At 35.4% G+C, this 25,825-nt stretch overlaps 1 protein-coding gene across 1 annotated transcript in view; it reads left to right on the top strand.

The window, feature by feature from the left end:
- LOC122045868 (protein virilizer homolog) overlaps positions 1-25,825 on the top strand; it is a 39,236-nt gene that overhangs the window by 3,743 nt on the left and 9,668 nt on the right. Inside the window, exons 2-25 of the mRNA XM_042606272.1 lie at positions 1,683-1,752; positions 1,860-1,943; positions 5,873-5,961; positions 6,551-6,674; positions 8,996-9,658; positions 9,751-10,119; positions 10,203-10,307; positions 10,623-10,805; positions 10,982-11,123; positions 11,269-11,450; positions 12,064-12,149; positions 12,219-12,267; positions 12,337-12,403; positions 12,493-12,974; positions 13,056-13,155; positions 14,350-14,483; positions 15,154-15,221; positions 15,292-15,508; positions 15,603-15,818; positions 15,911-16,063; positions 16,141-16,194; positions 16,271-16,482; positions 16,586-16,652; positions 18,543-18,838. Coding sequence (XP_042462206.1) covers positions 1,744-1,752; positions 1,860-1,943; positions 5,873-5,961; positions 6,551-6,674; positions 8,996-9,658; positions 9,751-10,119; positions 10,203-10,307; positions 10,623-10,805; positions 10,982-11,123; positions 11,269-11,450; positions 12,064-12,149; positions 12,219-12,267; positions 12,337-12,403; positions 12,493-12,974; positions 13,056-13,155; positions 14,350-14,483; positions 15,154-15,221; positions 15,292-15,508; positions 15,603-15,818; positions 15,911-16,063; positions 16,141-16,194; positions 16,271-16,482; positions 16,586-16,652; positions 18,543-18,838 — 4,151 coding nt within the window. The 5' untranslated portion in view covers positions 1,683-1,743. The remainder of the gene's footprint in view (positions 1-1,682; positions 1,753-1,859; positions 1,944-5,872; positions 5,962-6,550; positions 6,675-8,995; positions 9,659-9,750; positions 10,120-10,202; positions 10,308-10,622; positions 10,806-10,981; positions 11,124-11,268; positions 11,451-12,063; positions 12,150-12,218; positions 12,268-12,336; positions 12,404-12,492; positions 12,975-13,055; positions 13,156-14,349; positions 14,484-15,153; positions 15,222-15,291; positions 15,509-15,602; positions 15,819-15,910; positions 16,064-16,140; positions 16,195-16,270; positions 16,483-16,585; positions 16,653-18,542; positions 18,839-25,825) is intronic.

Below are 25,825 nucleotides of genomic sequence, written 5' to 3'. Positions count from 1 at the left end.
CACTCGGCCAGCTATCGATCGCCCGGACGATCTTGTCCTCGGGCAGAGCAGAATGACCGCTCGACCAACATCTCACTATCTGAACTCCTCTGCTATGTAGAACGGAGAAGCTGTGTGTGAATGTAGTATGCTCAGTCGTCATTGTTTTGCCGATATGAGTCCGAGTGGGCTTGCCGCTCGACACATACCTTGTCTGTTTGAGCGTCGGAAGCTCGGTACATGATCGAGCTATGCTAACATCTGCTTCATGTAGGTTCGACGATTCTTCCTCCCGGTCGGGAAAGGGGGTTGCCCGATCGGAAGATGATTATCGGGGTGTTGACCATCTTGACTTTGACTTTCACCATGCCATTGATCCCTCTACTGAGCGGGCCCCTCCTCGTCACCGGATCAGTATTTTTTGCTAATCAAAATAAAGGGCGTTTCTTAAAATTTCTAAAGAAAAAGCCTTTAAAGGCAATTACCAAGAAATAATCAATTTTATTCTTTCTGAACCACCGCACCACGCCCTCTCCCCTTCGTCCTTCGATTTCCCGACCTTGTGCCTCCGCTTGCCCTAGTCGACGTCCACCGCCTCCGACGCTGCCAGTAGCCTTCGGAAGCCCTTGTCTTCGAGTGATTTCTACCTCCAAGCACTAATAAGGTATGGGTCTCCCATTCTCCCGTCTTCTCTCCCTCCTCCGCTTCTCCTGTCTCTCCACCCTGCTTTTTTTCCCTTCCCCCAACATTTATAATCTTTAATTACGTCCCTTCACAACTCCCTTCTCACACTGTCAACGTTGGATTCAGACTTATCTAGTTTTCTTTACGATTACCAGTAAGGTTAGGTTTTAATTTTTCTTGTTGGGTTCATCAACCATTTCGCTTATCGTCACGAAATCTTGGGTGACTTCGTGTTTTATGGAAAATTTGAGTGAATGCCATACTCAGACAAGTTCGCTACTAAGTACGAGGGTCGCGAATTTATTCTCGTCTATTTTTCTCCGCATAGACTTATATAGGGTTAGACGTTGGTTTTGATCGTTGGGTTCATTAACAATATTGCTTCTCATCTTACAAGCTTGATGAATTCATATTATGTGGAAAATTGAGTGAATCCATACTCATGCAAGTTCGATACAAAGTATGAGGGTCATGGGCTTCTCATTTGCAACTAAGATAAGTTTTTTCTTGTTTTGATAATTGGCGCTTGTATATTACTAGGGTAACGTACATCCTCTGTTTGTTAGTTTTCTGCATTTCAATAACCAAATAAAGGAAATACCTAACATTTAAAATCTCGTTCTCTCAATTTGTATGTTCGCTTTGGTGTTCCAAGAGTTTGTCAGTTGGCATACATTCACAAGTTGTAAATTCTTGTGCATTATAAAAACATGGTTTTAAATGAATAACATTTTGTTTGGTACTGGTATCATTAACTGATTTGTCTGTATCTTATGTTGCTGGCATAAACAAGTTTGATTTGCAATTATGCATACATGCGTTGTGAACAAAGTTTGGTTTTCTAGCATTAGGTGCAGAAAAAACAAATACTACTTAATCGTGAAAGATTAACATATAATGAAAGAATTTTTAAATTTGTGGAAGGACATTAGATTGACAATGGAACTTAGATAAGTCCGTAATTATGCTTTGAAAATACTGTAACCATACTTGACAATTTGGGTTTCTGGTTCATATAGATGCGGTGAATGGGTTTCATCAGCTTCCTTTCTTGGAACCTTTGGCAATAACATCGATCACATGAAAAAGGTCTTGATCTGCTCAAACTAAGTGGCATTTTTTAGGATCTGCAATTTGCTATGATGGATTGCAGGGGTCAATAGCTGACAGAATAGTTGATGATTTTCTTTTTCCAGGCACAAGATATGGGTCGTTCTGAACCATGCATCTTGTTTGCTCAATCATTCGTTCATTCTCAACTCGATGAATATGTTGATGAGGTTAGTGACTTGTTTTAGATCTGTTATACCATCTCACTTGTTTTTTTCATCTTGTTATGCCTTTCTGATTTCTAAACCATCATCTACTGTTCCTTTTACCTGCCTATGTTTTTTTTAACCTTTAATATTTGCATTCTTTTTGTACTGCCGGAATTTCATGATTTACATGATAATAATCTTGGTTGGATTGTTCCAGATTTTATATCAATGAATTATTTATTAAGGAGAAGTTGGACTTAAGTTTAGTCTATAACAGTTTTTTGTTGAAAATTATTTCATATTTTTTGAAAGTTTATTGATCATTGTTATACTTAAGTTTATGCATACATTTAAAAATGAATGAATTTTTAGACTGGCTCATTTTATATGATGATCTACTTTTCTAAAATAATTCTGAATTGTGGTGTAATTTGATACTATTTCTGCAAGTCATACCCTTCTGGATTTCCTTCTTATATTCTTTCCTCTAATTTCTACTGTTAATAAGCCATTAAACCCTGCATGCATTGCATCCATTTAATCGTTTGTTTGACATGTGATACTTGGCCATCAGTCACATTGCCAAATTGTCTACTTGGGCGTATTTGTTTTTCTTTTGCTGCCCATTTCCTTCTTGTTGACTGTTTTTATCTCATTGACTTCTGTGGCAAGATTGAAAAACAAAAGGACAATCAGTGTTGTAAATGGCGGTAGACGATGGTAGGTCTCGCCTATCACCTAGGCAGTGCCTAGACGGTATTGCCTAGGTGGTGTATAGCTTCTATTGTCGACCTTCCAGACATGAACTCAAATTGATTTTTTGGTCTCCTTAATCTTTTTTCTATTGCTTTTTCCCAAATCTTCATGGTATGACTCATTAGTTTAATACCCCTATAGTTTGCACAATTTTGCATGTCTCTCTTGTTCTTTTATAAGGGAACTAGAGTATTTATCCTCCATTAATCAGGTATTTTTTTTTGTTTTCAATATCATGTTAAATAATTTTGTAAGTCATTCAATATCTTGTTTTCTTAGGCACTACCATACCTCTATCGGAATATCATCTAGTCCAACGACTTTTCCATTGTGCATCCCATTTAAAGTTTGTTCTACTTCTGAACTTTGAATTCTACGATTAAAATTGGAATTTCTATGCTTATTTGACCTACTTAAAATACCTCTTCCATCGCTCTTTTATTTCTCCATTGTTTACTAATACCCTATTACATTCATCTTTAATACATTTTATTTGGATAAGATCTCTTATTTTCCTTTCTCTCACTTTAGCTATTCTATAAATGTTTCTTTACCCTTATTTTGTATCCAATTTTAATATAATCGTTCAAAAGTTTCATTCTTTGCTTCACTCACTACTTTCTTAGTTTATTTCTGGGCTATTGTATATTTTTTAAAGTTTTCCTCGTTCTTACAAATATATAATTTCTTAAAAGCTATTCATTTTTCCTTCATTTTCTCTTGAACTTACTCATTCCACCACCAAGATTCCTTAGTGGCGCATGTCCCTTTGACTTACCGAGTACACTTTTAGCTACTATTTTCAACTTTGATACCATCTTATCCCATGCTGTATTAGAGTCATTGTATATTTAACTTAATGCTTGTACTTCTATCTTCTCCTTAAATATATTTTGCTTCCCATCCTTTAACTTCCACCACTTAATTTCAGGAGTTGTATATATTTTCTCTCTATTAATACTATGTTTGAGACGTATATCCAATACTACTAACCTATGTTTGGTAGTTAAGCTTTCCCTAGGAATGACTTTGATCTTTACAAATTTTTTTATCATTCTTCTTAACTATAAGAAAGTCAATTTGTGATTTATTATTCTCACTTTTGAATGTAATTAAGTGTTCTTCCCTTTTCTTCAAAAATGCATTAGCTAATATATAAGGTTATATTCTATCGCAAAATCTAATATAGTTTTCTCATCATTTCTCGTTTTAAACCTATAACTCTCATGCACCCTCTCATATTCCTCATTTTTCATTTTGACATGCCCATTTAGATCCCCTCCTATTAAAATCATTTCATTTGATGGAATGTTTTGTAATACTTCATATAAGTCGTCCTAAAATTTTGATTTGATAGCTTCACAGAATCCTACTTGCAGTGCATATATGCTAATTATGTTCATAGTTTGTTTTGCCATTATTATCTTAAGGGCTATAATTCGATCCCCTTTTCTAACTATTTCTACAACTTCATCCTTTTATGAACTATCTATAACAATACCACTCCATTTCTTGCTTTACTCTTTCCAGTATACCATAACTTAAAACCCGAGTTCTCTATCATTTTTGTCTTCTCGCCTACCCATTTTGCCTCTTGTACACACAAAATACTAACTCTTCTCTTAATCATCGTATCTAGTACCTCCGTTGATTTACCAGTGAGGGTTCCTATGTTCCATGTTCCAAATCTTAGATTATTAGTTTTCCTATCATATTTGTTCTTATTCAACCTATGGTGTGAGAACTCTTACCTATTTAACACTACATTCAAGTTTTCATGGAGATGTACGGTCCTTGTCGAGACATTACAATCGGACCCTGCAACGCGTTCCTTTCGGGGAACTACTTAGCATTAGCACAATAGTTTAATGGATTTATTTATTGAATATTTGCCATACCTAACGTAGCCCTCCTCCTTTAATGGGATATTTTTATTAGGCTTTAATTAAGTTTATTTAAATTATCCCATAGCTAAAAGTTGATTAAAATTATTAACCTAAGTTTAATTAAACAGTGTACTCTGTTTCGGCCGGGCAACGAGTCTGACGTGTCACCGGACCGTGTGTTGCCAGCGACGTGTCCAGGCCCATTGTTGGGCTCAGGCGACATGTTTAGGCTTGCACGACGCTTCCGTGCCCTTCGTTAAGCTTGCGCAAAACATACGGACTCCAAATGCGTCGCGATAGCGAAACGACAATATCAGTGGTGGTTCCGGGCCAGCAATGGCGGAAGCAGGTGAGTTACAATCTAAAGCATTGCCTTTGCTTGAGGCGGTGCGGTTGGTGCCCACCTCCCGCCTAGGCGGCCGCATTAGTCACCATTTAGAACACTGGACAATAAGAGAAAGAACCAGAGATGGGATATAGCAATTGATTTCTCTAGGTTGTGCTTTGTATTATTATTCATTCCAAGGATCTAGCTATCCATCCAAAAATGGTTTTAAAAAGTCAAAAACTACTTAAAATGAATATTGGCATGGTACGGATTTGTGTTGATATGTAGGACGACTTGTTTACCTTACAAAGAATAAATCCAATAATATCATGTTCACTTTATACAAAATATGAATTACGAAACAATACAACATTGTATCTAACACAAGTTACTTTCACTGATACTATGACTCTAAAAGGAGCATGGATTAAAGTTTCCTTTTGTGCTGGTTTTTATGATTGTGTTGTCTGCCAACGGGCATGTGAAATGGATCGAGTCACCAGATTGGCCACATTCCTTAGCAACCTTCCTTCCTCTTGGATATGACTACTTGCTTGAGGGATTTGTGGATTCAGCTTCATTACGACAGCTTCTTCTTCAGTGATGGAGATTTGTCGCGTTGACTTCTTTTTCCACAAGTAAGGGTGCAGGCAACTCTATGGGCTAGTGATCCACTCACTCCTACCTTCAAGTTCCTTCATTTTTTTTCTCAATCTTGCTGTGGCTCCATTAGATGTAATACCAGAGAAAACATAGGTTAAGATGGCATGACATGTTCAAATATGAAAAATTTCTATGGCTAGGCAAGTTGAATCAACCATAGTTGATTGCGTGAAATGCAGAGTATAACCAAATACAATCTTATTTAACATAATTAAAAATAGTTTAAAAGATCTTGATTTTACTAACAACATTTTCTTACATGACACTTGCTGGCAGGATAAGCTCCATGTTGCTGATTTTAAGTTCTTTCCATGCAGGTCATTTTTGCAGAACCTGTTGTCATTACTGCTTGTGAGTTTGTTGAGCAGAATGCATCCCCTTCTGCACCAAATGTATCTCTTATTGGGTAAAATTAACTAGTTCTTCTATACATACCAGTGAATATTACATTAAGACAAGTATTATGGTTCAATTGATTTCATCTGTGTGCCTTATTCTTGTAGATTCACTTAGATTTTTAAAATTGAATTTGTTCTAGATAGAAGAAAGTGGGAAAATAAAGATACTTGTAATAATTCAAGTTTTATGAATTGTTTTTATTTCAGCATGATTCTATCTGCAGTTAGAAATTGCTAAATTGCTAACAACTCCCAGTTTTTTCCTCTTCAGTTTGCACTTCAGATTTATTGTAGTATAATTCTAGCCATTGATCCAAAATGTGTGTTTGCAATTTTGATCAATCAAGTTGGACTGGATTTTTAGCCAAAGCTATCAGTGGCAAACAACTTCCTGACGAAAATACACTCTTTGAACAAAATCAAAAATTTTCTCTGGATATTGGGTCTTGTGAATCAGTCTATCTCTTTGCAAACTGACCAATCTCATTTAAATTTCATGCCACCAATTTGTTAATCTTGCATAGGGTCACGTATTTTAATTTAGTTAAGCAAGTATGAAGCTCTACCATGTGAAATCTTTTGAAATTTCTCATGCAGGGCCACTTCACCCCCTTCCTTTGCACTAGAGATTTTTGTTCATTGTGAAGGTGAATCGAGATTTAGGCGCCTTTGCCAGCCTTTTCTTTATTCACACTCTTCATCCAATGTTTTGGAAGTTGAGGTATTTTATTATCTCTTCATCTAATTTCAAGTTTGTGCTATTGTTCCACTGAATCCTTGTGTCTGCAATATTTTTTTAACAAGGATGAATTGCTACTTTTAAATGCAATGACAAGCATATTAGTATGGAAAGAGCTTTTCTTTGGTTACCAGTTTGTATTTCTAAATTTATATTGATTGTTCATAATCATGTTTTGTAACAACTAGCTTCAATGTGATTTTAAAGTCTTGGATGGCTGTCTATATTCCATTTGGAAATTGCTAATAATTCCTTCAAAAATTTTAGCAAAGGATTGCGTCTACTTAGTTGATCATTATAAAAATGTTTTTTTTTTCATTTTCATTTTCATGAGAATTATTCTTTGAAGTATATTGTACTTGGAATCAAAGAACTCATGCATAATTTTAGTATCTCCAGTTATGTTACAGTTGTGCTCTCATTCTCCTTGGTATTTCTCCAAACTATTTCAGTTAAAGAAATTTAAATTATTTGGCAAGAAAAATAGACATTACCAATTTACCATCAATGGAAAATGAAATCTCCTGTGACTGTTGCGTGGTAGAAGTTAAGTAGACTATGTCTCTTTTCCAACTATTCTTTCTTTTCAGAACCTTAATTAAGTAGGTTGCAATGACATGGCATGCCATTAATTATCCATGGATAAGGCTAGGTTTGTAAATGAGCTGAGGTTAGCTTAACTGTAATTAGGTTTGATTAGTTATTTAAACAATTTGAGCCAAGCATGATTATTGTACTGCTTCTTAGTAATCTTGTTTCATAGCCTGGTTAGTATTGCTTCTTAGTTATCTAAACACATCTTTAATACCTTGCAAATATTTGGGGTTACTTGTTTATGCGATGTAAGAGATTGTAGATGACAGTTCTATGAGAAACAGAGAAGAAGTTATATTGCCTTTCTTGCTCCTTCCTCCCCTTTTTTCTTGTTTTAAAATTTTCAACCTATTCATAGCCCTTTTTAATACCTTGAAAAGAGATGGTTTGTTGATATATGACATTTTAGACGACAGTTCTAAGATGAAATAGAGAAAGATCATCTAGTGATCTGTTGTTAGTACAATGGTATGACTTATGAGATGATGTTCAAGTCTGAATAATGCCTGGTGTTACTTGATGGAGCATTTAATCGTCTCGATGGAAGATTTTCTTAAATAGAGGTTAGGGATGACTAGAAGATCAAGTATCATTTTGATCATTAGAGATACCATGAAAAGGAGATTGGGAGCAGATGGTTTGGCTGCTGCGAAGGAAGCTAGTCGCTGGAGAACTTTGGATTATGGTTGTTGAGGGTTGGTGAACTTATCACTTCTGTTCTAATTTTCTGGAAGTTGGTGAACAGTGGGCGGATTTTGCATGGAACAGGCTAACTTACGGAGGATATCAATTGTCCGAGTATGTATGGCTTGGTTTAAATTCTCTATTTCCACAGAAGACTGGCTTGATTCCCCTTCACAAGGATGGTTGGCAAGTATCTTTGTTGCCGTCTCTACTTATGCCTGGGCTCTTCATTTACCCATTCTGTACTCTTGACACATGATACTTTGATTGGGCAGTCAACATCCTTATTGATCACGTGTTGAAGTTTTATAAATAGTTGAGTCAGACACTTGAATCCACATCCATGTCGATGTCATGTCATATACTCATACTAGACTCTAGGTAACAACACTCTCAGGTAGTACTTTAACTATTCTGTAGTTAAGCCAATTGGCTTACGACTAACAAATTTTCTGAAAGATATCTTCTTGTTTGTTTTGACCTGTGTTTTATCTATACTGGTAACCTCTGACATGGGCACAAAAACTTCAGCCTGTGCTGGCATATGTTAGTAATTACCAGTCCGAGCATGGACCAGTAGACAGACCAACCAATTTTTGTGGTCCACAGTGGACATAAAACTGGTGCTTTGGTATGTTATGGTGCCAACACTACTTACAATTTACAACTGTGTTTTTTTTCTTTTAATTGTTTTGAATTTGTTATCGTACTCTCCGATGATAAAACACCGATATTTTAATAGCCTGATGGATCCTCGTGACCGTCATGGGATTGAAATATTTAAGCACTGCTTTTAATCTAGTCTTAGTATTGTTTTGAAAGCTATCTACTTAGGATCAAGCCAGTACATATCAATGCTGGTAGAAGTTTATTTTCATGTTTGTCCATTTTGCAATTTTGAAATATACTGCATATATTTGTTAGCTTTGTGATGGTGTGTGTGTGTATCTTGAAGTCATTGTTAAAAGTTCAATTTTTAAGGTGATTATCCACTGTGCTTATTGTTGTTACACCTGATGATGCAGGCCATAGTTACAAATCATTTGGTTGTCAGGGGAAGTTACCGAAGTCTTACTCTTATTGTTTATGGAAATACTGCTGAAGATCTTGGACAATTTAATATTGGATTTGATATGGACAATTCACTTGCAAATGTTGTTTGTTCCCCATCAGAAGGAAAACTTGAAGATCTTCCACCAGCATTGCATTCAAACAAGTTGTTGTTTGTAGAGCCCACTGCGTCCTTAAAATTCATGAGTTTACCTTTTACTAAATTCAAAGTTTCTCCTCATTTGAAGCAGTTTTTGCTGTTAGCTGTCAAGCTTAGTGAAGTTCCTGATGTGGAAAATCAGCTTTCTGAGATTGTAGGTAATGTTGTATCAGCTGTCCTGTCCTGTGTTAGGAACATGAGTAGCACCAGCACCTTTTACTGGGACCAAAATATGGAATTAGGAATCACTGACTACAAGAGAGATTCAGAGAAATTAAATGATGCTGTTCCTCAGGCTAGTAAAGAACTTCTTGAGCTTGGTAGATTCAAGGGTGTATTTACAGACAATTGGTCACCAGATGATATAGCTGGTTCGGAGACAGCTGAAGCACTTATCTCTGATTTGCTAATTGGCATGTTTAACAAATTTGACACCTTTAAGAGCACTTTAAATGCTGAGTTGCAATTAGTCTCTCAGGTAAATCTTTTGCTTCATTGATATCTGAATTTTAAAAGTTCTTGTTGGAAAGAAAGTTTCTTTTTCACTGTTATTAGTGTTTTTATTTTCAGAACAAACAAATGATTCTACTATTGGGATTGGCTCTTCTCTTTTGCTGTTGGAGAAAGGGATGCTTTCATTTTGTAAATAGCGGTGGCATGGAAACAATTGTTCATTTATTAGACTGCAAGATGCAAAATTCTCCGGCCGTCGTATTAATGTTGCTAGGTGTTGTTGAATGTGCTACTCGGCATGGCATAGGATGCGAAGGATTTTTAGGCTGGTGGCCGCGTGGAAATGAGAGTTACCCAGATGGTAACAGCAATGGTTATTCAATTTTGCTAAGGCTATTGTTGGGGAAGCAACGGCATGATGTTGCTTCTCTTGCATCATATATATTGCACCGTTTGCGGGTCTATGAAGTTGCAGCCAGATATGAGGTTAGTATATAGCTTTTTTGGTGCTAGTTTCCCACTAACTGCCGTCCAAGAAACTATAATTGTTGTTTTTCTTGATGTTCCAGTCTGTAGTATTGTCTCTATTGGATAATCCATCTCGTGATCATGTGATGGTGGCTGAGGGGATTGAATTACTTGTCGCTGCCAGTTCTCATCTTAAGCAAATCGCGGTTTGTTTTTCTCTACTGATTAGATCTTTAGTATACACGAGCTGATCATATTTAGGACACCGGTGGCATGCTGCAGTACAAGCCAGGGCCATGCCATAGCAGAAGCTACAACCTACAAGCACTGTGATGGCATGGCCTTAGACCTGTATTGTATTTGAAACATTACATTGCTTGTTGTTATACTTGCATGAAACTATAAGTACTGTTCCAGTGACCAGTGTCTCAAATTTGATTTTGCTGACAAGTATTATTATGTTGTAGATTTAGCTACTTCAATTAAGCATTAGCTAATTGCTGATAATTATTATCACTCAGAAATTGATAAACCTATATGAGCCTATTGAAGATCCATCACCTGCCACCTTTGCACAAAAATTATCTATTTTGGGGCTACCAGAAGGCTTCTTGTCGTACAAAGCTACTATTGACGGCATAACAACTTCTAAATATACTTTTGCAAGATGGGATGTTGACTTGTGCTTGCTATCACTTCTTGAGGTATTTTTTTTTTGTGTAAACTTCAGAAGGCCATGGAAGTTAATGATATTTCTTGTTGTGTGTTTCTTTTTTGATTATTATCTGCTATCTTTGGAATGCTCATTTGAGTTTTAGAAAAGCAGATTATTAACAAATATTTACTGAGGCTTATGATTGCTTTTACATTACGGCAATAGGAAAGGGGTTTCTTCCCACTCTCAGCAGCCCTCTTATCATCTCCTGTTTTGCGCTCATCAAATGACAAGCAAGCAGATGTTTTTATGGAGATTACAACTTCAGTTGAATATGCTCTTCTTAATTTTCTCTTTCATCGTTCAGGTTCTCTCTTCTTATTCCTTTTTCATTTTGGTTTCATTTGTCACAGCAATGGTCATTATTAGCCGACCCCCAATAGGTGTTTATGGGGCTTATTTTAATATGGCATTGACCCTAATGTCGTTAATTTAACTTAATTGGTTTTCAGGTCTTTGCTTCTTACTTGCTCATCGTGAAGCAACTGAACTTTTGGTTCTTTCTCTTCAAGATGTTGAAGAGACAACAAAAAAAGAGTGCATGACTCTTAGACAGGCAGCAGTTTTTCTATCAAAGGGATTCATTTGTCATCCACAGGAAGTTGCCATGATCACTGAGCTTCATCTCAAAGTGGTTAGTATGGTTAACTAAACTGATTTTATTGACACAATCTCTAGTTTGGCACATGCATGCCCCATCAAAAATATTTCAGATGCAATATCTCAAGAAAAGTCAACAGTCTAATAGGCTTGAGAGAAACAGACTTTTATGAATTTTTCCTGAGTGATCAGGATACAGAGTCCTGGTTCCTTAATGTAATCCTATGTTTTTCTTCTTTGATAGTCATATCAAGGGTCAATCATGTCATAGTGGGTTCCCATCAAAGTTGGTTTACAATGGTTAATTCTTGTGTAAATTGGTCTTTATTTTTAACTCAAAATTTTATTTCTTAGGTGGTAACGGAATCATCTTTTTATTGTACTAAGGTATAATTTTTAAAATAACACTTTGAAACGTTATTTATGATTACAATGCTTTTTCATATGAGCTACTGGACATTATCCATGAATGAACTTTATTTTATGTAATCGGAACTTGACCAATTTTTTTTTGCTCCAAGTCTGTTTTCCCCCCTTGTTTCTACTTTTCTCAAAATGGATCTTCTACTGGGGATTAGCGATGATTACTGTTGGGGATCCTACTGTTTTTCCTCTGCTCTCATTGGCTGTTATTTTTATTTTTTTAGGGAATTGCTATTGATCTGTTGCTTGCAACAGATCCACATTCTGATGAACTTCTGTGGATTCTATGGGAGCTTTGTGCCATTTCCAGGTTCTACATCATAGACTAGTGCTTTGTGTATAAACTTTATATCTTTTTTGAATCAGAGTTAAAATACAGGTCTGACTCTGGTCGGCAAGCGTTGTTAGTTCTGTGTCACTTTCCTGAGGTATTTTATGATCATGTTGTTCTCAAAATGATCTTTTACCTTCTGATGGTAATCAGTTTGATGTTGCAGGTGGTATCAGTTTTGTTGGACACACTGCGATCATACACAGAATTAGAGCCAACTGTTAAAAGAAATGGTATTGATAGTACTTTTATGTTGATTTCTTCTAATTGCCTGCCTAGAAACTTGCTGGTTTTACTAAATCTATTATTTTACTGAATTCAGAAACTTCCCCTTTGAGTCTAGCCATCTTCCATTCAGCTGCAGAAATATTTGAAATCATCGTGACAGACTCTTCTGCATCATCCCTCAGTTCTTGGATTGGACATGCTGTGGAACTTCATAAGGCTTTACACTTTTCTTCTCATGGGACCAACAGAAAAGATGCACCCACAAGGTTGCTAGAGTGGATAGATGCTGGTGTTGTTTATCATAAAAATGGGGCTATTGGCCTTCTACGATATGCTGCTGTTTTGGCTTCTGGTGGAGATGCTCATCTTAGTTCGTCTAGTATACTAGTATCTGACACAATTGATGTCGAAAATGTTATTGGTGACTTGACAAACAACTCAGATGCTCAGATTGTTGATAATCTTCTTGGGAAACTTGTCTCGGATAAGTACTTTGATGGAGTTACCCTGTGTAATAGTTCTATAGTTCAACTGACAACAACTTTTCGAATACTGGCATTTATATCAGATGATCCAGTATGTTCTTTCCCCAGCATTACCATATCCTCTTTTCCGGATATGATTTTTTATTTCATCTGATTATTTTCTTTTCTGAAGGTTGTAGCAGCTTCTCTTTTTGAAGAAGGAGCAGTGACTCTTGTATATGTGGTGCTAGTCAATTGCAAATCAATGGTTGAACGATTGTCAAATAGTTATGGTGAGGTCTTTAATGTTTTTATAATATTGGACTCCTTTGTTGTTAGCGCAGTTTCCTCCATTCTAATTATCCAAAGGAAAGGTCCACCAATTCTTTGAATGAATAGTTTATCTTTTGGTGCGTCTTTTTTGCTCTTGACAACCCAATTTTTGCTTAAGCAAGTGGTGCTTTGGTTAAGCATAATGGGCTTGTCTATTGCAAATGGATAACATTTAACTAAGTTGCTTTGGCATAAAGGCCACCTATAGTGCATGAGATTCATTTTGTTATTAATAGGTCATCATGCTAGTGATTTGTTTGCTTAGCAAAGAGCACGGTTTAAAAAACCACTGTGTTGGTCAATATGGGTGGAACATTTGTGCCATTGATCAACCAGAACACAGAAGTGATTGAGTCATTGGAATTTTGCATTATAGTCTTTGCATGATTCTGCTTGTCTAGAACACACTGAAGTGGCCTTCTCCCATTGATGAAGTGAACTTCCTCCAATGATGAAGTGCCAAAGAATCAAGGCGGGCAGCTTCTTCCTCTTGTGACAATGACATGAGTCTTCTTTTGATTTGAGGTGGTTTTCTTCTTCCTCCAGCAATGGAGCAACAGACGCTTAAGCTTTGGTGATGTTGGTTGAGATATTTTCTCCAGCAGTGAAATGATCAGCATTGTAGATCTGTACCATGGTTTGCCATTGTTTGACCCTAGACTATATTTGTCCAGTCAATGATTTAAACTGATGGTATCTTGATGTAAATCGTTGATTAATATATATGTTTCATTCATTTCATATTGTCGATTAAACAAGATATACATTGAAGAACCTCTTCCAGGAAGCTTTTATATTTTCTGTTGAGTTACAAATAGGGTATGGAGCCATGAGGTTCTAAAAGATTCTCAGCTTTGTTTTGGTTCTATACAAAACTGGATGTTTTTGGATTTATTAGGAACTATTAAATGAATCATAGCTTCCTATTTGACCTGGTAAACTCAACAGCAGAACATTTTGAAATTAGTACTGGGCATAAACTTTGCAAGAAAGTGAAACAAGGTAGTTTAACAAAATTTTTTTCATGATGATCAATATATAGTTTATTGTTTGAACCATTTGATTTGAAAATGTATCTAATTGCTTTCTTCAGATACTGCCAACTTCAGTATATTCAATGTTTGTCTAAGTTTTGTGATCTACTCCAACTTCAGATTATCTTGTCGATGATGGCGCAGAATACAATACAACCACTGATATACTCCTGGATAGAAGTCATGATCAGAGTCTCATTGATCTGATGATTCCTTCGCTTCTCTTGCTGATAAATCTTCTTAAGAAATTACAAGTAAGTACTTTGATTACCCTCAACATGCAGCAACAGACAATTCTTATTCTTAGAAAAAAAATTAATTCCTCGGGAAACCACTTTTATTTCATGGTATTCTTTTTGGATTGTTTTTGTTCATCTCAAACTAATTCTTCTTGTTGATTTTGCATCCTTAATGTAGATGCTTGTTATACCTACACACATTCCTTTGCCCACTACTTTTTTTTACATCTCAAACCACTTTATGATGTAGGTGCTTGTTTGATTTTGTTCATCTTTTTGCTTGTTGATTATGCACACTTAATTGAAGGCGTGTCTACATAAATTTGTTATGACTTAGGTGGTTCTTATAATATTTTCTTTGCATACTTTTTATTTACTGGTTTATTTATTTTATCTGCTAAGCAGCTAGTTTTTAGTGGGCATATCCTCATAAGAACTATTTCTTGTCTCTTTACAAGTCTTGACTTTTATTCATTGTTATCATAGTTATCATCAAGCTATTTATGTTATGATAATACTAACAAGATGATATTGCTATTTTTTGCTGATTTATGATTCATGTTTCTATGCCACAATATGATGTATGACTGGTTTCTGTGTCGGTTTAAATTAAACATATTCAATAAGAATCCTTCTGTCGATGAGAATTTACAGCATTTCCCTTACATGACATTTCTCATTTTAGGACGCTAAAGACCAATATCGCAACAAAAAATTAATGAATGCCCTTTTGCAGTTACACCGAGAAGTAAGGTAAAGTATTCTTTTTTCCTTAGAATGATCACTTGCTCTGCACATCTAAAGATGAACTTTTATTTTGCAGTCTGAAATTAGCAGCATGTGCCGCAGATTTGTCATTCCCCTATCCAAGCTCCACTGTTGGTTTTAGTGCTGTTTGTCATCTGCTTACATCGTCACTTGCATGCTGGCCAGTCTTTGGTTGGACACCTGGCCTTTTTCACTGCATTCTCGAGAGTGTTCAGGCAACTTCATCACTTGCTTTGGGTCCAAAAGATGCTTGCAGTATCTTTTGCCTTCTGGTTTGCATCTTTTAATGACTTATAATTCTTCATTTAACGTTCAAAAGATTTTAATGTCTTGATATTACCATTTGTGTTTCATTTCCATGTGAAGGGTGATCTATTTCCAGATGAAGACATCTGGTTGTGGAAAAATGAAATGCCTCCGCTAAGCGCACTTCGAACCTTGAGTATTGGGACATTATTAGGCCCTCAAGCAGAAAAAGACATCAACTGGCATTTGCATCCGGAACACACATCAGTTTTACTCATTCGGTTGACACCCCAACTTGACAGAGTTGGCCAAATTGTGTTGCATTTTGCATTTTCTGTATGTATTGACTTCAGATGCTGCAGATTTTTGAATTTCTCTTATACTTTAAATTGGTTCACATCACATAGCTTAATTGCTGCTTTCTATAGGCTCTACTTGTTATACAAGATATGCTCCGGGTTTTCATTATTCGCATTGCTTGCCAAAAAGAAGAATGTGCAGTTGTCCTGCTGCGCCCAATATTTTCTTGGCTGGATTCTCATATTGATGAAACCTCCTCATCAGAAATGGATACTTTTAAGGTTATGTAACAATATCATTATAATTTACTTTCTAAAGAGAACTTAAACATATCATCATAATTTTATTTATTTTTCAGGTGTATCAGTTACTGCATTTCATTTCTAGTTTGTTGGAACATCCCCACGCCAAGGTGACTTAGGTTATATTTCACTGTGCTTTTTTTTTTCAACCAGAAAGTACTGATTCAGTTAGTTTGTCTTTTCCAGTTGTTATTACTTAAGATGCAGGCATTAAGAATAATGGGAAAAGTTCTTCTAAGATGCTGTAATATATTTAAAACGGAGGGAAAGCTATCTCTTGATAGTAGAGTTCCCTCTAAAAACATTTCTATGCTTACTTGGAGCTTTCCTGTATTAAAGTCTCTGTCATTGGTGTTCACTTCACAATCCCCTGTAAAACAAAGTCCATCACTAGAGAGGTCAGTAAATTATTATATTTGGTTTCTCCCTTTTTTCCTATTCTGATATCATGTCATATATTCATCTTGTGAGTATATATAATAGTATTCTTTGAATTTATAGGGAAGTAGATAGCATCATCAATGAAGAAAGTTTCTTTATTGTACATCAAATCCTTGTACTATTACAGGTAAGTTTGAAATTTTGTTCTTAATTTTGTTACAAACTGTTGGGAGTGTTTTTTATGGTAGTGTTAACCTCATCAATTTTTATTTTGCAAGATCACTTGACTCATTCCACACTTACCCTGCATTCATTTATGCCATTTTCTTATGTAAGATTGCTATTGCATTGACCATCATACAAACCGTGGTTCGAATCTTGTATTGTATCGGGAGTCAGTCAAAATGTACTCTTCCAATAAATTAGCAAAATTACCACTTGTATTGATATCATGTATGCTAGCATTATATATGCCTTGGTATGCATCAAGATGGATATAAAGAATATTTGCTATTTTTTTAAGCTTAACACAGTTGATTATCTAATTGTTGTAGCTTCATTTTACAAGTAACAAGTGGAAGATTAGAGTAAACTTTGTATAAATTCATCTCAATGCCTTGAAGTAAAATGAGTAAAGTCAATTTTGATTCAATTACTAATTGATATATCATATACTCTTATTAATACTAGAAAATTTAAGTGAAGAATTTATTGGAGTAAATCCATTTGAATATGTCGTAGTAAGCTTTAACAAAATTAAATCTAATCCATTTGAAGGGGAGCCTTGGCGCAACGGTAAAGTTGTTGCCATGTGACTAAAAGGTCACGCGTTCGAATCCTGGAAACAGTCTTTTGCAAAAAGTAGGGTAAGACCGCGTACAATGGATCCTTCCCCAGGATCCCGCACTGCGGGAGCTTCGTGCACCGGGCTGCCTTTTTATAATTTCAATAGTCTTGTTATGCTTCAGCATATCTGAAGTGTGCAGAGTGTTAGAACAACATGGTGCTATGGTGTTGAAATCGTACTATCCACTTGAGGATTAGTGCTTAGGTAACTTCTCTTCTTCTTCATCTCTTTCTCTCTTCACCTTCAATTTCCCACATGCACCATATGTTGGCACTTTAGAACGAATGAACGATACCAAAATAGTTTCATTTTGATGGATCACTGCAACTGTGTCGCCCACCAAGTTTAAAACTTGATACAAGCAACTTCAATTATTCTCAATTATTTGTGGACTAGTTGGTACTCTTGAACAACTATCAACTATTCATAAAGTATTTAAATATGAAAGTTAAACTATGAGATTTGATTCCTAACTTTCTAAGATCATGAAAAGTAAGCTAAGGACCTTGCAGTTTTATGCTTGGTTTGAGTAAATATGAGAGTTTTAAGCTAGGTGTTAATTTCTGATGGGGGTGCTGTTATAGCTGTCTTGCAGTCTGCCTGCTGGACCAAATCTCTTTCTATGTGTAACTTTTTACCAAATTAGTTAACAAAATCTGATGCAGGATTAATTACTCTTGAAGATCATCTTTATGAGCAAGCTGACTCCAAGTTATAGTTTTAAAGCTTAACCTTACTCTAAGTGCCTACCAAAGCATCTTCTAACATCCTGTATTTGTTTCTAGAATTGCAAGAGGTAGCCTGTCAAAGCGCTATGATCATGGGTTGTATGGTTTCACTCGAGTGAAACAAGACATGCGATTGAAATAATTATAGAAATAATTAGAGGCAACTGTAATAGTTAATACAAAACTGAAACTACTTGTACACAAGCCGATGCATTCTGGTCAATTTGATTGAGCAGGCCTGCTTGGGCAAACTTCTTGATTGTTTTGACCTTGTGAAGGGAAACTGTTTTCCTTAATGTGCACCAAACATAGGTAAAATATTTTTCAACAGATTCTAGTAACTCATCTAAATAATATAACTAATGATGTGTTTGCCATATCAGATTGCCATTATCAAGTTTTTTGTAGCTCAACTTGTATCCTTTTATAGTTTTATTGGATTTCAATGGAAATGTTTTAATTTCTTTAAGAACAATGACCATCTAACCTTTTGCATTACCAGGTTTTACCTGTAGGAAGGGAGTTGCTATCATGTCTTCTCACTTTTATGGCAATAGTTTCATGCTGTCAGGGAAGAAGTGCTCTTGCGTCTGTAGTTTTTGATAAACAAAAACGTGATGAGGGGACTAGTGATGGAAATATGTATGTTGCGAACGATTGGAGATCTTCTCCTTTCCTTTCTTGCTTGATAAAACTTGCCCAGTCATTAGATGCCAAGGAGGGTTCTGAGGCTGTTGTGGTTGATATACTTTGTTCATTGTCTCTGTCTGCATTACATCTAACCGCACAAGATGACAAGTAAGTTTGTTCTTGCCACAGTGTGAATTTCTTTGTTTTATGATGTTTTTTTTCCTATCCATGTATGCCATTGGTTTAAAGTGACCGCTAATTTAACAATTTTTTACTCAATTTCATTCATTTTCACTCTCAATTTGAGCAAATTTTATTAGATATCCTTGAATTTATAATGTAATTTAAGTAATTTATACTTTATAGTTATTCTCTTTGTATCTCTAGTTTTTTCTTAAACTTCTAAATCTTTCTTTTCTTTGTGAGACGTCATTCCTGAGAAAAAAATCAGATTGACCATTGCCATTAGCCTGATACTCAAATCAAACTATCCATATCGGTGTTGACCAATTCTGCCAATTAGGACTAGGCCTTCTGTTGCAATACTAAGCAATTCTATACAAGGTTTAAAATATCTGCTGTAGAAACAATATAGCCTTCGTGTCATGCTGATGGCTCTAAATAAGAGGAAAGAAGTAAGAAGACTTTGAGGATGGGGATGAGCTGTATTTTTTTTTGAATCTAGGTATCTCGCTCTTCGAACTGACTAATCCTGGAGGTTATCAGAAAGTTTTCCATCGGCTACCAAGGTAAATTGGGAAGCGCTCGCAGATGCCTATCCAAGCGGCCACATTCTTAGTGTTGTCATCCCATTGGAAGAAAATCCCGGTGCGCCGCAATTGGGTTTCGACCTTTATATGTTGGGTTAATCCATGCTTCTGTTTGAAATCAATGGAAGTAGAAAATAATTATGAAGAAATCTGTATATTTCTCATTGAAAGATGATACAAATATATATACAACTCTATGATTTCTACCTTAGGAAAAAATCCCTATAATTAAGCCAAATAATTATATCATACCTAATTTGAAAGATTATGATTTTATTCCTTATTTTACGTAATCCTTATCATTTTTTTCTGATATTATTTTGATTCCTTATTTTCCATGATCTCTTTCCAACACTCCTCAAATTGGTGAATCGATATTGATCATTCACAACTTCGACACATTTTCTTCCGACATTTTCTTTAGTAATGGTTTAGTAAGAAGGTCAACATCTTATGATTTTGAAGGTACATAGTAAAGATGGATCTTCCCATGTTCAATCTCATATTTTATAAAGTTTCTGTCGATATGAACATGCTTAGTCCGATCATGTTGAATAGGATTGTGAACCACTGCATTAATTGATTTACTATCACTATACAACTTCATGTGGTCTTCAAATTGAACATATTGGTTTGACTATAGTCGTTCAATCCAAATTAATTCACACATCCCTTGTGCGATGAGTCAATATTCTGCTTCTACACTACTTGAAACAACTGTTTGTTTCTTGCTCCGCCATGTAACAACATTCTCCCAAACTTTAGTCCAATATTATCTTCAAGTGAACTAGCCTAATCAGCATCGGGAAATCCTTCAACTATTCCATTATCACTTTTCTTGAGAAGTATACCTTCCCCTGGAGTCCCTTTTAAATATCAAAGAATCTAGTCCACTGCAATTTGATGTCTCACAGTGGGGGCGTGCATAAATTGACTAACTATGCTAACACTATAGGCAATATCAGGCTTAGTAAGTGATAAATAGATTAGTTTTCCGACAAGACGTTGATACCTCTCTTTATTAAGTGGAGCATCATCTTTTGTATTTTGTTGCCTTCAATTTTTTTCCATTAGAGTACTTGCTGGACGACAGCTATGTTTTCCTATTTCCTTTAGTAGATGATGGTATATTTCCTTTGTAAAATGAAAGTCCCAGTTTTGTTTCTAACTATTTCCATTCCAAGGAAATATTGAAGTCTTCCAAGGTCTTTTACCTTGAATTCAGATTGTAGCAGCCCTTTCAGGTTTGCAACCTCATCATTGTCATCACCCGTGATCACCATATCATCAACATACACAATCAAAATAGATTTCTTTCCATCCCTTGACTGTCTAATGAATAGAGACTGATCTGCTTGACTCTGTGTATACCCAAGCTTTTCATGACAGTGCTGAATCGAGTGAATCACGCCCTAGGATATTGCTTTAATACGTATAGGGACTTCTTCAACTTGCAAACTCCTTATGTTTCCTTGTTCTCGAACCCAGGGGTATCTTCATATAGACTTCTTCATTTAGAGTCCCATTTAGAAATGCATTTAAAACATCTAATTGATGTAATTCTCAATCTAAGTTCTTCAACATTGTCAATCATCTTCCCCGAAGACGAATATTTAAATACACAATGATTATAAAGAAATGTTACTTTACTGTTTTGTTCCTTAATTATTTTGCTAATAGATAAGAAACTGCATTTTGAATTTGGAACATGCAAGACATATTTCAATTGAAGTCCTGGAACAAGAACATCTCCAATTCCTGCCACTGTAATTGTATTTCCATTTGCTACTAAAACTTTTACTTCATTGGTGCATGTTTTGTAATTTGAAAAAACTATACATTGCCATGTCATGTGATCAGATGCACCATTGTCAACAATCCATTTATCTTTATCATTCCTTTGTGATAATAAGGTTGATGAGATATTACCTTGTTGGGTGGTTGAAGCCTTAGAAGTGGAGTCCAAAATTTCAGGATTTTGGTTTTTGTGGAGTAGGGACTTCAAAATCTCCATTTGTTCATGAGTAAAAGGTGCGAGAGGAGTCTTCATGAGTAATAGGGACTTTACCGTCTTTTTTGTGAGCTGATGGTTTTCCTATCCCTTGACCTGGGGATTTTTTTATGCCAACAAGTTCCTTTGGTGTGATTTGACTTCCCACAATGCTCACATCATAGTTTATTTTCTCTCTGTTTATGAAATTGTGGTTGAGTGGCTGCCAAGGGCGGATCCTTGTGGTTGCTCTTCTACAACGTTAAGAGTGGAAGGCTTCATCATAACTTTCTTCTTGCTTTCTTCTCGTCGAATTTGAGAAAATATTTCATGGAGTGAAGGAAGAGGTTTGACTCCTAGAATGCGTTCATCCAAGTCTTTGTTGAGGCCTTGAAAAAAGTCGAATATCTGATATTTTTCAAGGGATTTGTTATACTACACTCCATCTTCAACACACTTCCATGGAATTGTGTAAAAAAGATCCATTTTTTTGTGATAGATCAATCAGACGATTGTAATACTCAGTCATTGACATTGATCCTTGCTGCATGTTATGCATATTTGATCAGATTTCAAAATATTAGGATGTGTTTTGAAGATCTGAGTACATCTCTTGGACTACCTTCCATATTTCTTGAGCATTATTATAGAATAGATAAGTTCTTCCAATTTGAGGCTCCATTGAATTGATTAACCAAGTCATAACAATGGAATTTTCGATTTTCCATGCATTGTACGTTGCATCACTAGATGGGATTGGTGTTTCACGAGTTATATAACCCATTTTTCTTTTTCCTCGAATCACCAAAAGCACGGCTTGAAACCATTCTTTGAAATTTGACCAATATGTAGAAAATGATTCACACCCAAAGTTGCGACGATGGTTCCAAGAGAATTTGACGAATCTATGGTCGAATTCTTGATGTGATTGGGACCTTGCTCTGATACCATGAAATCAATGGAAGTATAAAAGAATTATGAAGAAATCTATGTATTTCTCATTGAAAGATGATACAAATATATATACAACTCTATGATCTCTACCTTAGGAAAAAAAAACCCTAAATTAAGCCAAATAATTACATTGTACTTAATTTGAAAGTTTATGATTTTATTCCTCATTTTATGTAATCCTTATCATCTCTATTATTTTAATCCTTTATTTCCCATTATCTCTTTTCAACACTGTTGTCTTGATTCAGATCAATTGGTCTAACCTAGTAATTTGGCGTGACTAGTTGAACCAATGATTCTATGGATTGATCTGACTAGGTGCACAATAAAGTTGCCTGGCACTGTGATGGCAGTGGCTATCACATATAAATATCAGAATTTAAGATGGACTTTTTTCTGTGAAATTTTTTATTGCTGATGTACTGCAATTTCATAGTGGCAGAGGTGTTGGTTGGATCTAATCAAGTGGCACGTCCCTAATTTTATACTTCTCTACTTTTGTTATTATCTAAAATGACCGATGGCCATTGCTTCTTAATAATTTAATGGTTTAGTAACTCAAATATATCGTTGGGATCACTGCCTTGATTTGGTAGCTGTGGCTCAACCTTTGTCAAAATCGTCATGTGCTCACATGTATTGTGCAGATTACCAATTTTCAGCCAATTTTTCTTGAAAAGGAACAAGAAAAAACTCAAATAGGTTTTCTTTATGCACTGACTGAAGTGGGTAAACATCGAGAGGTGCTTTTCGCACCTCCCCTGACACATTCTCCTCCCCCGCTCCACCCTAAAGTTGCTCTTTGTTTCTAGCCTTTTACGCTTATACCCTTTCTATATGAGAGTGCTTTTTTTTAAAGGCTTCTATGGGATTTTTTTTTAAAGGCTTCTATGGGATTTTTTTTTAGTTTTGTTTTTTTTTATTATTGGTTTTGTTTTGTTTTTAACTAGATTATTTTTTTTATTAATTTTATTTTTTTAACAGTTTTATTTTTTTTGAATATTTTTTTTAATTATATGTTTATAATCTTTTATTTATTTTTTAGTTGTAGATTTTAACAGTTATTATTTGTAAAGATTAAAAAAAGTATAACAATATGGATCAAAATAAAAATTATATATTTGAAACTAACAAAAAAATACTAACAATTAATATCATAACTTAGGAACAAACATTTTTTTCAAATAAAGAGTACATGTAATAATAAAAAAAAACAAAAATATATAAAAATAGAAATTGTAATCAATATTGCCTCTAAATTCTGCTCCTGACGCGTTTGGTGGTGGTGTACCTATTACTTCGTACCATAAATGAACACGTGTCCTATAACGAGTGACTCATCAGTTAGATTCGTTCGATGAATGTCACCATCATCACGTTGGAATGGGTGGTACAGGGTAATGAGGGTGTAAGAAAACTTGCACGAAGTGATTGCCAACATGGGCAATAGCTATTTCTCGACGCTCTTAGTTTGGAACTGGAGTTCTTAATGGAAAGTGAGTAAAAAAACTCCCAACATTCTCACCAAATGTATGTAGTACAAGATAGCACCTTGATACAATGACATAGAGTCCATCCAATACATTTCTAGTGCCGATGGCTTGAACCAATTCAATGAGAATAATAGATTGACTACCAAATTTCGATCTGAATAAAATTGATCATATAGATCCTTATTTTGTTGAATCTCTTCTATAAGTTCAAATCGTACTTGAAATCAATCTTCTTCACCATACCCAATTAGTGCAGCTATTGCCCTAAATCCACAATGACCATCAGGTTTAACATCAACAGTGTAAGAAATATAATGCTGTAGAGGTATAGGTAATTTCTCAATATAAGTATCATGGATGGGTAGAACTGGAGAGTGATCATGGGTCGTTTGAGTATTGTGAACCTTTGACCCCCTTCCACGTCTTCCTCTCCCTAAGTTTGAGAGACCCTAGATCCTAGATTCTGAAGTGGATGCATTTGCAAAAGAAGGTATGCGACGCCCACTTTGCTCATCTCTATCCGTAGGTCGATCTCTATGTTCTGTGTTGTATGAAGGGACTTGAGCTGTACTTTGAGATGAATCTATCATATCGAAAAAATTGTCTATCATATGCTTTCGCATATGTGGATCCATCCCATCTAATATCTCAACAACGTGAGATGTCCTGATGTACGTGCATAAACAATCGCGTTTATACTCTGTAGCGGAATTGGAATGAAAAAGTAACGGTAATGTGCAAGATCGTGCTCGCATGACAATCCGTATACAATTTTGATAGAACAGTTGCATCTCGGCTAGCTGGTGAGATGCTTTCTCAACACATTTTAGCTGATCAAAAATTAACTCCATTGTCTCTAATGAAATCCGACACCTTATTTGACTGAAAATGTCATCATGTAAATGTTGATGGCGTGAAATGTTGAGAGATCTCTCGAACGACTTCTTAATATCCCCGAACTGAATTCTCAACATCTTATGTATTTTTTCAAAAGATGTTTGTAAGGATGACATAGTATCTCCCAAATATAACTTCAGTCTCGCATGTGCAGACTCTGTCCTGTAAGAAAAAAATGCATTGTGTTTTAATACTGAAAAGAATTGAAAAGTACTATAATGAACAAAATTGAAATAATAAAGCTATAAAGTGACTATACTTTTGATTTGAATTGCTCCCGAGGTGCATACATATATCAACTCATTAGTAAGATATGCGAACATAAGTGATAAGTTTGCATTGTGGATGCGATGCCCACAACCTTCAATGATGGTATTTGATACTCATTGGTCTTGTATGTGGCATCAATGATCAACACAGACGAAAACTTGACAGACAACTCTAGACTTTTTGGATGAACCCAAAGAATATTTGTGATTTCGTTGGTGTTTGGATTTGTACGGTAATTATGGAGGTATTCTTTCTTGATTAATTGCTCCAAGACATACTGAATAGAATTTAGGCCGCCTCGTTTAGCGGATTTATTTGTGAAAATGGTATTGTAAATGTTTTTGATCCCCGTAGTGTTTGATGAGTCTCTTTCCTTCAAAATACTAAGAATTTCATGAGGTGTGCTGTTAGCCATGTTGAGCATAAATTCTTTCTCTATTGGTTTTAACTTACACGGGTATTTATGACCATTAATATATTCTGCTAATTTATGATTATGAAAACCATAGACAACCCTTAAACTCCACATCACATCATCAGGAGGTATTAGTATACCTCCTGGCTCAAATGGACATTCACATTTTTTAGTCTTAGTATTTTTTTTAAGGATTGCTCATCAACTAGATATCATGGCGGTTTGTATTTTCCACCTCTTTCACACATAAGATGACATTTTGGCAGTTTGCCACTTTTAAATTAGCAGAATTTTTAATAATCACTACAATACCATTCTTCAGGCCAACTTTCTTTTTCCCAATTTATCATATCTTCTCTACTTTTA

This window comes from Zingiber officinale, chromosome 2B, assembly GCF_018446385.1.
Source record: "Zingiber officinale cultivar Zhangliang chromosome 2B, Zo_v1.1, whole genome shotgun sequence".
NCBI classification, from domain to species: Eukaryota; Viridiplantae; Streptophyta; class Magnoliopsida; order Zingiberales; family Zingiberaceae; genus Zingiber; species Zingiber officinale.
The sequence above is the reverse complement of the archived record's forward strand: the minus strand, read 5'-3'. Positions and strand labels throughout refer to the sequence as shown.